At 40.0% G+C, this 14,347-nt stretch overlaps 1 protein-coding gene across 3 annotated transcripts in view; it reads right to left on the bottom strand.

The window, feature by feature from the left end:
* The window catches only part of LOC121622953 (WD repeat-containing protein 7), a 106,294-nt gene that overhangs the window by 51,486 nt on the left and 40,461 nt on the right, over positions 1-14,347 (bottom strand). For all 3 annotated transcript variants that reach the window (XR_006007807.1, XM_041960037.1, XM_041960038.1), the window contains exons 20-21: positions 6,254-6,372; positions 5,881-6,004 (exon numbers count right to left, since the gene is read on the bottom strand). Coding sequence is in view for 2 of the 3 variants with exons in the window: in XM_041960037.1 (XP_041815971.1) it covers positions 5,881-6,004; positions 6,254-6,372 (243 nt within the window). In the remaining variant the exon portion in view is untranslated. The remainder of the gene's footprint in view (positions 1-5,880; positions 6,005-6,253; positions 6,373-14,347) is intronic.

Below are 14,347 nucleotides of genomic sequence, written 5' to 3'. Positions count from 1 at the left end.
ACACGCACACAGTTTGACCCTTCAAACTGTGTGTGTTCATGCGTGTGAGGGTGAACAATGCTGGGGACTTTGTTTAATCAAGTGTGTGTGAATATGAGAGTGTAAAGTGTGTGTAGAGCCCCTCTCTATCCACCCAGCCCCCCCAGGTTGACTCTTTCTCCTTGCCCAGCCTCGCAGGCTCTCTCCCAGGCCTCCACTGCTCCCTTTTGTCCCTCTCTGCAGCTCTGGAAGTCTTCCGCCCCAAAGATTAAAGCTTCGTGCTCCTGTTTTATTGTCTGCTCGTACTTCTGTGGAGCACTTCCAGCTAGCGCAGGCTGCCAGATGTAGTCGCTGCTCCTGGCTGCTGTTTGCAAAGAAATAGCTCGGTGTTTATTTGTGAGCTTTGGAGGTGTTAGTAGTTGATTTTTAAACTTAAGCTATGTGAGCCATTTCCCCAAATTTGGGTCTTCATGCTAAGCTAGGCTAACCATGTCCTTATTCCAGCTCTGTATTTAATACACATGAGATTGATGTCGATGTTCTCATCTCACTCTCAGAGAGAACGTTCATTAGAATATTTCCCAAAATGGTGGCGTGTTCCTTTAAGGTAAAAATGCAGCATATTAGACACAGCAGTGAGGATGGAGACAGAGTGGACACTTCTCTCTCTCTCCCTCCCTCTGATTGCAGGTTAACAACTCCAGCTCACCGCTTTCCTTTGTGTTAAAGCTTTTTAAACACTTCCAGGAGAGCTGAAAGGTCATGGCCACTGCTTTGTGCATGTGTGTGTATGTGTTTGTGTGTGTGTGTGTGCGCACGCGTGCGGACAGCCCCATGCTGCGACAGCGAGACTCCTTCACTGACTCAGTGACATTTCCTCGGCACTAAAAGCTAATGGATAAATACAGGTGTCTTCCTTCAAACACCTGCTGCTGGGGAGAGAGAGAGAGACTATTTGATGGCTGTCAACAGTGTGGAATAAATCCTATCACTCCACTTATGTTCCACTCATCATCCCACATGAAGGACAGCACAGTGAGTGTGTGAAAGGTGTGTCGAACAGTACAGTGTTTAGCATACTGTGTAGTATATCATGACAATGGGCGTGTTTATTTTACGCTGACAAGTTACATCTGATTTTAATATTCTATTTGAATTCTGTCAATTTGCTCTCTTAAAACAAGTTTCACCCTCATTTGATCTCTGCTGCTATTTTCTGTCCTACCACACTGTCTGCTGTATGGGTGCACACTGGATTTTCTACTGCACAGCTCTACAGTCTCAATGGCAGCATTGCAAGGCATCACACTGATAATCTCCGACTGGATGCTTTCTGCTTTGGGTCTCATCATATCTTCTTTGTTTAATACGAGCTGATGTTGTTTTGGTTTGGTTCTTTATCATCATCTGCTGCTAATGTTAACTTGAGACTTCTCTGTGCTTTGCTATTGTACACAATCATGTATTCAGCTTTCTATGCATCCCCAAGTTTGGAAACCACTGGACCAATACAACATTTTACATTTACATTTAAAAAAATAGGTCCTTCTGCACCGCCTCCATGTTCTTAAGGGTGCTTGATGTCAGATACTCATCTGTCACTATGGAACAAATATGGTCTTTCATTTTATAACATGTAACAATTCACACAGACACAGACATGCATTAAGAATCAATCCCAGTGACCTTTTATGCTGAGGATCTATTTTTTCCCCTTTGTCATGCATCCTTCACCAGCTGTTGTTCAAATTGCAAATCTGCTGCTGTGTATGTTAATAACTACTGTATATCACTAAAGACTGATCAAGGCTTGGCGCCTTTTTTTCACTTTTCCAGTGAGTTTTTTTTTTTTTTTCAGCCTGGTGAAGACAATTAGTCCTGTGGCTGTGCTCTCAGCTCCTCAGGTGCTGTGCTGCTGACAAGACAGCTGCCTCTGAGAACAATGAAGCTGTAATGGAGGTCACAGTTGGTGCAGATAGATGGATGAATGGATGCTTCAGTAGCACTTATGCAACACTGGCACCAAACTTATGAAGTGAATTCCCAGCTAGAGAATACGCTAAAACATTGGAAAAAAAACATGAATAAAACTATTCCTGGAATCATGTTTATTAGCATTTGCTGTGGAAATGGGCTTAATGTTTGGGGGGAAATATTTGACATCATTTACACCTGGTAGCAAAATGTGATCTGTATCCAGACACGTTATTTGGATAAGAAAAAGGATGCAAGGTGTAAATGCATTGTGATTGGAATGTGATCAGATCTGCTTGACCACATCTGGAGGTAGTCTGGCTCGAATTGCGTTCAGATCAGGTAAGTGTAAACGCAATCTGTACAATATGCTGACATCTATACAGAACATTGATCCAGATATTTAACATACAGAGCTTGGTGTTCAAATTTAGAAAGAAAGCCAGCGGGAAGGCTAAAAGAGACAGGCCATGAAATACTGATTATACAGACCTGATTAAATCTTAAGACCAGTTGAAAAATAGCTAGAATTGACCTTTTGCACATTTGAATCTTAATGAGGTTTTAAGTAGAGCTACAACATGCAACAGTTGGACAAAAAGCATTTTGAAAAAATAATTGATTGAAAACAACAAGTAAACTGAAATAGGCTGTTTATCAGCTGATCAAAAGTTTAAGACCATCACTCAAAAAATTACAAAAAACTCTCCAAACCAGAACAAAATATTTTCTTAGTAGGACTCAGTAATGAGTAGCTCCACCGTTCTTGTTAATCACTTAAAAAATCCGCTTGAGCATGCTTGATGCGAGCGTTTCCAGGAAGCTATCGGGAACATTGCTCCAAGTGGTGAAGATGGCTTCACGAAGGACATCAACTGTCTGGAACTGATGGCCATTTTTATAAACTTCCCTTGCCATCCATCCCCAAATGTTCTCTTTGGGATTTAAATCAGGGGAACATGCGGGATGGTCCAAAAGAGTGATGTTATTCTGCCTGAAGAAGTCCTTCGTCAAGCGAGCATCGTGAACTGCAGCGTTAACCCAGCTGTTCCCACACAGACGAGGGCCCTCAGTCATGAGGGATGCCCACTGCAACATCTGCACGTAACCAGCGCCAGTAACGTAACACTGGAAGCCATCTGGACCGTCAAGGTTAAATTTTTTGTCATCAGAGAATAAAACTTTTTCCACCTTCTAGTGTCCCATGTTTGATGCTCCCTGGCAAAGTCTAAACGGGCAGTTTTGTGGCGTTGAAGGAGACGAGGTCTTTGAATTCATTTTTTGTTTTTGAAACCCTTTTCCCACAGATGCCGTCTGATGGTTATTGCGCTGCAGTCGGCATCAGTAAGGGCCTTAATTTGGGTCGAGGACCGCCCTGTGTCTTGACGGACAGCCAATCGGATCCTCCGGCTCAGCGCAGGTGTAATTTTTTTGGGTCTATCACTTGACTTTTTTGTTCCATAATGCTCAGGATCTTTCAAAACGTTTAGAATGACTGTATTACTGCGTCCAACTTCAGCGGCAATGGCACGCTGCGAGAGGCCGTGCTTATGCAGCTCGACGATCCGACCACGTTCAAAAAGAGAAAGCTTCTTAGCTTTAGCCATCAGGAGGGCATGGCCGTGTGAATGCCTGACAGAAAATGAGAATTTTGAGCAGATTTTGGATTTTATAGCCTGTGGTGATAAACAGCCTGTTTCAGTTTACTTGTTGTTTTCAATCAATTATTTTTTCAAAATGCTTTTTGTCCAACTGTTGCATATTGTAGCTCTACTTAAAACCTCATTAAAGATCCAAATGTGCAAAAGGTCAATTCTAGCTATTTTCAACTGGTCTTAAGATTTTGATCAGGTCTGTATTCTGTGCCATGAAAGCACCAAAAGACGCTTTATTCAAGAGAACTGCATGAAAAATGAAAGCAGTGCGAGTAGAAATTAATGATATCCAGTAAGTAAGTCAACAACTCACAAACCTCAGTGATTTTTTTAAGCAGTCTGGGGCTGATTTGCTTCAGATTGCTCATGTGCAGGTCTTGCTCCGCAGTGCAGAGCTCAGATCTCAGTGAGGATAAAGAGAATGCATTAAAGATACCAGATGTAAACACAAAGGATCGTTTATTATCTCGCTAATCCCATTTTAATAGCAGGTGTAATTGTGGTGTCTGTCACCAGCCTCGAGATATGTTACTGCTGCTCGTGCTGCTTAGCTTCAGAGCTAAATTCGACTTGGAGGGGGTTTCTTTTGAAGGCAGAGAGGGGTGAGGAGAAGCTCGGGACAAAAAGATGGGGTCACAGACCAGAAAAGGCTGACACACCCTGTTTTACAGGAAGGAAGAAGGTTGAGTTCAATATGTGGAAATGACGTATTTGGTGTTTCAGAATAGACACACCCAAGAACAGCTTCAAGCTTCTCCAGAGGATTCAACATATTCCTGACTCTCCCATGATATTCCAGGATTTCCAGGACCAGCAGGAGTCATCTTACTGTCTGTTGCAGTCCTTCTGTGCAGCACACAGATCAAATTCAATGACCCTTTCACCTCGCTCTATCTGTTCCCGCCTCCTTCCCTCCATCCTCCCTCGTCCCCCGAGGTCACCAGCCCATCACTCCCCCCACCTCCCCCGCCTGTGGTACTGCTGTGGTAACACAACACTGACCGGTGCCCGTTTCTATGGCAACTGCTCCCCTGAGAAACCCCCAGCATCCTCGGCAACCACAGGGCGACTCCTGAACACACACACACACACACACACACACACACACACACACACACACACACACACACACACACACACACACACACAGCATTTTAGAAGGCTGTTTCTAGTAAAAGAAGGTGGCGATTCACCTTTCTTCCCATCAGCAGGTGTAACTATAGACAGAGAGTGAGAAAAAAGACAGAAGGAGAGCGAGATAGACGAATGGCTAGAGGGAGGAGATAGACAGATAGAGAGATAGATATTTCAGATATGTTTAAGTGGGTCTTGCGTGGCGCTCATCAACAGCCTTTGCTACAGTTAAAAAAATCATTGGCCAATCACAGCTTTTTAGGTGGCTAAAGTCCTACACAGTGCCACACAGCCAGGTAGCTACTTTGCTACATTCATGAAAAACGGCCAAAAAAATAGACACAACTGTAGATAAGATGGATGTAGCTGTACATGCTGTAAGTGGAATTACAGAAATAACTCTTAAATCAATATTATATTTCAAATCACTGGTCCTAGAAGTCACTACAACTGAAATCTGGCTGCGCAGATAACGTCAGTCACAATGAATTAGGGCAAAACAAAACATCTCTGGCACAAATCATTTACCATGAACATGGGATCAGAGGAAAGTAAGTGAAACAAAATGGACATTTAGTCTGACCATCAGGTTAGGACTGTCAGTTGATTTCTAATACTAGGATGCTAACATGCTCTCTCACAACACCTACAGTTGGCATGTTATTCACTACCGGATGCTATGTGGAACATATTAAAAGAGTACTCGACTGAATTAGCATTAACCTTCTATAAGATGGAGTGTTTATAGAAAAGGATCAAAATTCGATCCAGCACAACCACAGGTATCATCCAGAGCAACACATTCTTCTTCCTTGTTAAAACCTGGCGTCTACACTGCCCGCCATCCAACTTAAGTCCCCCCTTAATTCCCTCTGGAGCCTCAAAAGGCTTTATACAACTTTTTCCACATATGTAATAGTGATCCTCCACACCTGGAAGCAGATGCAATTGTGTAAAGTCAGCTCCCCTTTACAGAATAGGAATGCTAGCATGTTAGCATTCCAATAGCATATTACCATGCTCAGTTAGCATGTTTCAGAGTACATGAAAAGAATGTGAACTGTACACAAATACTGTCATTGTGTAACATCAAAACCCACCAACAAAACAAACAGTGTAAGCAGTGTGAGGTACTTACGGGAGCTGACAGTGTCCACATACTGAGGCAGGTAGGGAGCCCACATGTCGATGGTGTCCTTACGTCCTGATTGGCCAATCCTTCTTAACTCAGCCAACAGGAGGGCTTGCGCAGCTTCTCGCACCTGAATACGCAAAGATTTATGTTGTAACTATTTTTAATGCCCATCACTTCCACTTCAACAAAAAAGGAATAGATAAGGTTCATTCATTGGGCGGTTAATAGAGAGTGACTGTTCTGCAGATTGCTTCAGTATGAACATTTTGCCACACTGCATATACATCCATTAAAGACAGAGACAGGGCTGGCCTGTAAGGCTTAGCTTGGAGTTGAGCATACAATGTGTGTGTGTGTGTGTGTGTGTGTGTATTACCTCCAGACAGCGGTCCTGCCATCTCCTCGCCAACATCTCCAGCAGAGGAGGTCTGAACTTGTCCAGTCCAAGGAGGTCCGGGAGCATCACACAGTGCATGGCCGCCAGCTGGCTCCAACCTGCGTGCACACACACATTCACGCGTGCGCAAACACACACACAGAGTCAGAAAAACTACAGAGAAGGCCAGTGGATAAGTCTACTGTATATTCCAAAGCCTTCCACACGCTCCTACAGAAACCTCGCTGCTGTCACATGAAGGCACTTTCTTTCATTTCATGTGATATCATACAATATGAAAGTGTTGGGCCAGGATAAACAACATGCAGACGATGGTGCTTTTCTTTGCTTACCAATAGTGTTCTCTCTCTTTTTTTTTTTTTAACCTCCAAGTGGAAATATTTTTTCTGATGGTGGTGCTAGAGGAAAAGTAAAGGGGCGGGAAAATAACCAGGATTCATCTTCTAGGGACAAAGAACATCTACAGGCAATTTCAAAGATTTGCTTTTCTTTTCTTTTTCCAAGGCACACTTGGAAAGAAAGCATATTTCCCACATTGTTGAATTAATTAAACTTAAATTGCTATTTTTTTCAGATTCTTTAAAGTTGAAAAACGGTTTCCATATGACAGCAGTGAGCTTACACACACACATACACACACTTTGACCTTTTACTATACAATCCTTGCACACTAACAACAGTTAAATACAGGATGGGAATATTATTGGTTATTATTTGCAGTCTTGGTTAGAGCAGTTATTATAATAAAGTTATTATTTCTGCTAACCAGAGCCACAGTATGTTCGATGGCATTTAACAAGTAAACAACAGATACACAGCACTGCCAGGTGGATCGACAAAAGCCTCATAACGATACCTTGGCATGATGAACTCAAGTGTGTTTCATTTCATTCAGGAACACTACAATGTGTGAAAGATTTTACTTGAGAACAAAGGAAAACTTAAAAAGTTTACTGGTTGTCAAAAGAAATAAGTGCTACAAGCACAAAACTCTTTTTCTCACTTGCATTATTCTGAGTGACGGATGCAGAAAAATGACATTCAAAATGTCTTGGTATCGCTTTCATAGGGCTCAAATCCCGCTGCATCAGTGTGAGCCAAAATAATGGCATAGATTTACACTTTACACCAAACACAAGAGAAATGTTCACCAGCTTTTACATGTCTGTGACAGAAAATGGGCTGAAATGCTTATTTGTTGAAACTCAACATAAACTTGTTCACATATATTGGTTCAATATATGGTTTCTAGAGGAGATGCAAGTATGTGAAACGCACTTGAATGGACACTGAATTCCTTTTGAGCAGGAAAGAAATTCCATACAAATTTCTTTGCCAAGGGCACCATATAAACTTACCTCCGCCACCGACATGTACAGGGAAAACTCAAACCGTTAGGTGTATTACAAACACGCCGTATTCAGGAATATGCTGTTCATTGTAATCAATATCACAGTAACAATATCAAATGTTTTGTCAAATATTTGACATCATTCTTATACCATAATACCAAATTGTCTCAGTATTGGCAACCAGAAAAGAATAATCAGTCGACCTCTAGTTGCAACATTTGCAACACTGTCTTGCAGAAACCTTACACAAATTAAACTGTAATCACTTCGTTAAGTGTTACCTTCCACCACCACCGTCAATACCTGCTCAACGCTGACCCCCTCTGCTATGTTCATGTTTCCCTAAACTTTTACCTGAAACACTGAAGCGAGCTCACGCTGGGGATGAATAGAAATCCGGTCAGCTCACCTGCTGGCCTGGGAAGCTCTTCTGTTACATGCTATTTTTTCTTGAGCTACTGAACAAAAGATGGGTCATGACACTAATATGGTTTGGCAGAGCCTGCTTCATCATGTGACCAAGACAACACCTGCTGCTGCTATTACTAATGCTGTTCTTGCTGCTAACAGAAACTACTGGTACAACGACTACTATTACTGTTGCTGCAGCTAAAAACAGTTACTGCGAGTGACTCCAAAGTACTGATGCTGCTAACAAGACTTTTTACAACTTGAGCTACTAAATAAATATATGAAATATTTGAATTTATTATTTATTTGACCAGGTGAGTCCCACTGAGGCTGAAAACCTCTTTTACAAAGGAAGACACAGGCATGAGAGCAGCATAAAAACTTGCATAATACAAAGCAAATGCAAAAAATACAAAGTTGGGCAATGGACAAAACAATACCTAAACAAGATGATACAACTAAAACAAGGCAAGAAGCAGTGGTGGAAAGTAACTAAGTGCATTTACTCGAGGACTTCAGAAATTATTTGAAGTATCTATACTTAAAGTTTTTTCATTTCATGCTACTTTATAATTCTACTCCACTAAATTTCAGGTAAATATTGTACTTTGAACTGAACTACATTTATCTGACTGCTTTAGATACAAGTTGCATTGGAGATTAACATTTTACTTAAAAAACTTCCATGAGTGCCGTATTGTTCGCACTATAAGGCGCAACGGATTATAAGGCGCACCTTCTAGAAAGAGCAACCTAGAAAGAAACTACCGATGGTGTCTGGGATTGCGTTATGCATCCACTAGATCACGGGTCGGCAACCTACGGCTCCGGAGCCGCATGCGGCTCTTTCGTCCCTCTGAGGCGGCTCTTGAAAATAATTAATGAGCATTTATTTAAAATGTATTTTATTTTAGTTTGTTCGCGCGCGCTCACAGATGACATCTTATCCTGCGTAAAGATGCAGGTGACGGCGCACAGCGCTGATGTGCAGACCCTGTGCACTGAGGTTCAGGAGCAGAAATCACATTAACCACATTTGACATTAACATTACTACTACTACTACTACTACTGCCAATAATAATAACAATAATAATATGTTTATAACATAATTGACAAATAATAATAAGGTTTCTGCAGGGCAGTGTTTTGGGAATAAACATAATACAAAACTTGATGTATTTCCTACAGCCTACAGATAACTAGAGGAAATTTCACTTCTACATATTCCTACTGTGAACTGGGAAGGATTGAGCCTCTGTCTGCATGCTTGCAATTTTCCAGTGTAAAACAAAATAAAAATACCTGAGCAACTCTTTTTAGTCTCTGAAAATTGTAAACTAAAGGCTAGCAGCTTTGAAAGGCACTTTATTTCCCTATAGAAACCCCACATGTTGAACAGCTTAAATAATTTAAGAGCACATTCATTGTATGGGTGGATGGGCAACAAGCCTGCATGGTAAAAACCAACATCCTGTTAATAAAAAACATAGCTGTTTAAAAAGAAAAAACAGCGTTAGACTCAGTGGAGGGACACCAGAAAGACTCCTACAAGTTAGAATGATTACATTTTAGTTCATTTACAATAAAACTTATTAATACAAAAAAAAAACAGTTAGCATTCAATCTATTATGTATCCCTCTTAAAATTTCACTGTAAGAACTGCAGATGACTGCAAGTGAAAACAGAGTGTAGGCTAAATGTCAAATTTTTTTTTATTTGGCCCGTTTAAACTGCTTTGTTGGCTTGTGTTTTTTCCCCGGTGACACAGTCCCCATTCCATCAGGTGAAAATAGCAAGCATGCAAACAGTGAGCATAGAGACAGTGAGACATCAGGACACATGGACACATTCAGACAGACAGGTAGACTCTGAAACAGAAAAAACAGGGTAGGACTGCACAATAGTGCCAACAAATGAAAAAAGACAAAAGACTGTGGTCAATGCACTCTCAAATTCATCAGATCCAAACATCAGTAAAGCCCACTTGTTTGCTGATGACACAGCTCTCTGTCTCATCAAATTTTGCTGCACAAGGAAACTCATCCTGGGTGTCTGCAAGTTTCATTCAGTGAAACAATTAGTGATATATTAGATAATTCCATCAGCCTCTTGTGGAGTATTAGTTATAATTATTGTGGCCAGGAATTATTGAATTTGTAGCAGATTGGCAAAAAACACCCTTTCCACAAAATTGGACATGAACGGCTGGGGAGAAATTACTGTACTGCCAGTTCTTTTCCAGGACTGAATTAATTTCCCATGACTGTGTCAGATCACAGTGTTTGCAGCATTCAAATTTGGAGACCAAAACACTATTAATTTGTTCAACTGACTGGTTCGAAAGTGGACTGAACTCAGCTTTGATGGACAGGCAGATAACCAGACAGTGCTGTAGACTAAAACAAGGACAAAGACACTGCAAAAAAACGAGCGAGACACCTGAGATGAAAACCTAACATTGGCTGAGGGAAAAAACAGGACTGATGCACGAAAAGAAAAAGGAGGTGATGAGACTCAAGAAGGATAGAAACAGGGGAAAAAAAGTTGGCGGATAAATAACTGATGGACTGAAGCGAGGGGAGGTGAAGAATTGTGATTACAGCGAGAGAGAGAGAGAGAGAGAGAGAGAGAGAGAGAGAGAGAGAGAGAGAGAGAAGTCAAAAGAACAAAGGAAAAAGAGAAATATGAATGGAAGGGGAAAAAATAAAAATCTAAAAATACAGATGGGAACTAGAGAGGGGACAAAAGAAAAGACAGAAGGAAAGAGGGTAGAAAGGAGATCTAGGATCAAAGATAAGTGACCGAAAAAAGAGGATGGCTGCAAGAATTTCCCTAAGTGGAACCCATCAGTTCAGTCTGTACCTTCATTGACTGAGGGGATGTTATGAGAAGCAGGACCAGGGCTGGGGGAGCCAGGGGCCCTCTGAGGATGGCCCCCAGAGGCCCCTGGAGCCCCAGCAGTAGCAGTAGTAACAGTACTGGTGTTGGCTGCGGCAGCTACAGCAGCTTGTAAAGGAAGAGAAGGAGAGAAATAGTCATGAAGGAAAGAACAGGTTAGGAAGATATAAATATATACAATAGCAAACAGAGAGAGGAGACAAGAAGTCAGGAAACAAGGACAAAAGACAAAAACACAAGATACAAAAGAAAAAAGGAAGCACAACATTGAAAGAATTCAGACATTGAAAAACAAAATTGAAAAAATTGCTTTACAGAAACGCACTAACTAATAAGCATAATAAGCACTAAAACATGGCTACATTTAAACGGCCTTTGTGAAGCAGAATTTTAAAAACTATGGCAAATCAAGCCCTGGACTCAACTCTAAACAACAACAATGCCCTTGAACAAGTCTACAAGACCTAGAGCTCTTATATATATAATATATACAACATAGTACACAGATGTTAATAACAGCAGTAAAAGCTGCTACCATTAGCAAAACTCCAGAAAGGAATGTTAACACATTCTACTGTCACACCATCATTTGAAAAAGTAGTTTAAGCAAACAATGCAGGGCATATGCTTGTTAAATGAACTATTAAATTCAAGGATTAAAATTCTGAGACTCTGATTTGCTAAAGTGGACCAATCCAGTTAATGAACCATTAATTTCAGTTTTCTCCTGCTCTGGCCTGCTCATAACAACAGTTTTGAAATTTCAAATATGTCATCTACAAAGTGGCTTGATCTTCATCTAGCTAATATCCTCTGGACAGCATTTATCACATAGCTACAAGTAAATCAAACACAGCTGCTGTATAATTAGAAAACAAAAAAAAATAGAAAATGTACAAAGTAGTAAAACACAAAAATTGCTAAGGAGAAAGACATTTTTTAACAAGATGATTGTCACAATGCTAGCAAGTTTAAGAGAAAATTAGAAACATAACACCCAAAAATGATACAAAAATAACAAAAAAAAAAAAAAACAGAAAAAGAAAAAGAAAAAGAAAAAGAAAAAGACATCAAATAGGGAAATAATCTGTAGCAGAGCGGAAAACTTCTATCTGGAGAAAAGTGACAAAATATAAAAAGAGAAGGTCATAAAAGGCACATAAATGTTAAACTAAAACAAAGATGACTTAATTTCCCGGCAAGCACTTGGTGAAGAGATGAAAAATCAGCTGTTAGTTTGGAGATGAACACCAACTACACCCAAAACAAACCAAAGCTGACACACAAAAAGCACCCAAAGGTTTCAGACTGTGGCACCAGCATTTTATCAGCCCATATTCAGCAGGAACAATTTCAAAAAGAACATTAGCCTTGTCTTTAAAAAAAAAAAAGGATGAACAACATGTCTGCAAAAACAAGCAAGCTGCAGTTAAAACGTAAATACTGATTCAAATTGAAACAAAGATTTGATGTTTCTTTATGCTAGGGCCAGAAACCCGAAACCTTTCTACCGTGGAGCTCAAATGATGAAGTACGTTGCTTCAGATTTGAACACTTTGGTTTTCAAAATTTTGACAATTTTGTATTTGACAAGGACAAAAAGAAAGCCCAGCTTTTCTTACAAAAGTAAAATCATGTCTTAAACATATACAGTATAAGATACAGTAACTAATGACATTTCTGATCATTTTTTTACATTTCAACACAGTCAAAGGCAGTAATAATAACCTTACTGTTCACACAAAACTAGCTAAGCAGCTAAACACAATAGCTACAACTGTCAATCAAACAGTCCAAATTACAGAGAGAAAACATGTAGCACAGAAACAACAGAACAACTGGTGCAGCAACATTATATCAGTCGGTGGTGAAGAAAGGAAGAAAGCAAGTAAAAAATAGTGAAATAAAGGTGCACGAATAAAAAAGATTGCATGAAAGTACACTGAAAGAAACCTCGAAGGGAGAACAGTTTTTTTCTAGAGGCAGGCAGCAGGCTGAAGCCATGCAGTGAACAAGTGCGAGGATGAAGAGAGACAGAGAGAGAGAGAAAAGGACAGAAACAGAGGAGTGGTGAGAAAGAAATAGAGACAGATAGAGAGGATGGCAGTCAACAGCAGTTTGCCAGCTTTGGTGTGTAAAAAAACAAACATTTGATATTAAAATCTGCTGTATGAGGAGGTTAAATATCATTTTGTCATCTGAGGCGACGTCCACACTGATACATTTTCATTTTAACTTAATACCTTTTGCTATGTTTACACTTCTACACTATTCCGACATTTCTGACCCCCGAAACTTTGTCACTGCTGGTGACCCCATTTTAGTTTGAAAGGTCTGGGATTGCATGTTAATCTGGACAGGCAGTACTTAAGAAACAATGATGCAGACACCTGCATTTTCTTATTGATCAGGTCTTATCAGTTGCGACTTGCTACTTCTAATCATGTCACTGTAGGTATATCATATGAAAAATTAGGAAAGAATCCTATATGCAGATGATACTGTGATATTCACATATAGTAGGAGGAATTAGTTATTGTTACAAATGTAAAATTGTAAATTTTAGAGGCCTCGAAATTCTGACGACGCACAACCTAAAGCACATTGTTGTGATCATGTACATGTACTCAAATATAGTTATGCTTAGTGAAAATTGGCATCAGCAACAACAAAATGGTGCCTTCTGGCACCATGTAGCATGAATAGTAGAGCACTATATTGTTCATCATGACCATTGCATAAGCATTTAATTACCTTGAAGTGCTTTCCAGAATTTCACAGTTGTAGTTGAAACTTAAATGTTGGTGTGAGTGATAATCAGAAGTTGAAACGTCTACATGACATGAATATAAAATCAGAGGCATCATTTGATAAAGGGATGGGAGTGGGTGTTTCCCCACGTGGGTCCCGGCAGGTTGATATCTTGTTCTGTCTTATGAGACTTGCTCTGTGATCTTATTTTATTCATTTTATTTATTTTACTTTTTTATTATTTATATTTTATATTAATTACACAGCCAAGCTATTATTGATATGTTTTTGGGTTTGTGTTCCCATGAAGAATTCTGTGTTGTCATAAAGACTGTGCCATCACAAAATAGTGATTAAATGATTAAAAAAATACAACCCACTAACCAAGGCTAACATTAATTTGAACACTGTCAGCATTAATAATCATCATGACACCATAAAAAAAAGCATTTGTTCTTGTAACAGTTGGGAGTTGATCTTTAATTAATGATTATATCGATCGGTATTGAATACCCTCTGATTCTAGTCTTAACAAACTCCCTAGTCTACTAGGGAGGTCAACTAGTGAAAAATGTGCAAATCTTAAAATCAACTTTACAGTCCAAAACCAAAAAGTACTGAATAGTGAATCTGCACAACTGAGGAGCTGGAGCATGGGA

The sequence above is a fragment of the Chelmon rostratus genome, chromosome 19 (assembly GCF_017976325.1).
Source record: "Chelmon rostratus isolate fCheRos1 chromosome 19, fCheRos1.pri, whole genome shotgun sequence".
Taxonomy (NCBI): domain Eukaryota; kingdom Metazoa; phylum Chordata; class Actinopteri; order Chaetodontiformes; family Chaetodontidae; genus Chelmon; species Chelmon rostratus.
Note: the sequence above shows the minus strand (reverse complement) of the source record. Positions and strands in the feature narration are given on the sequence as shown.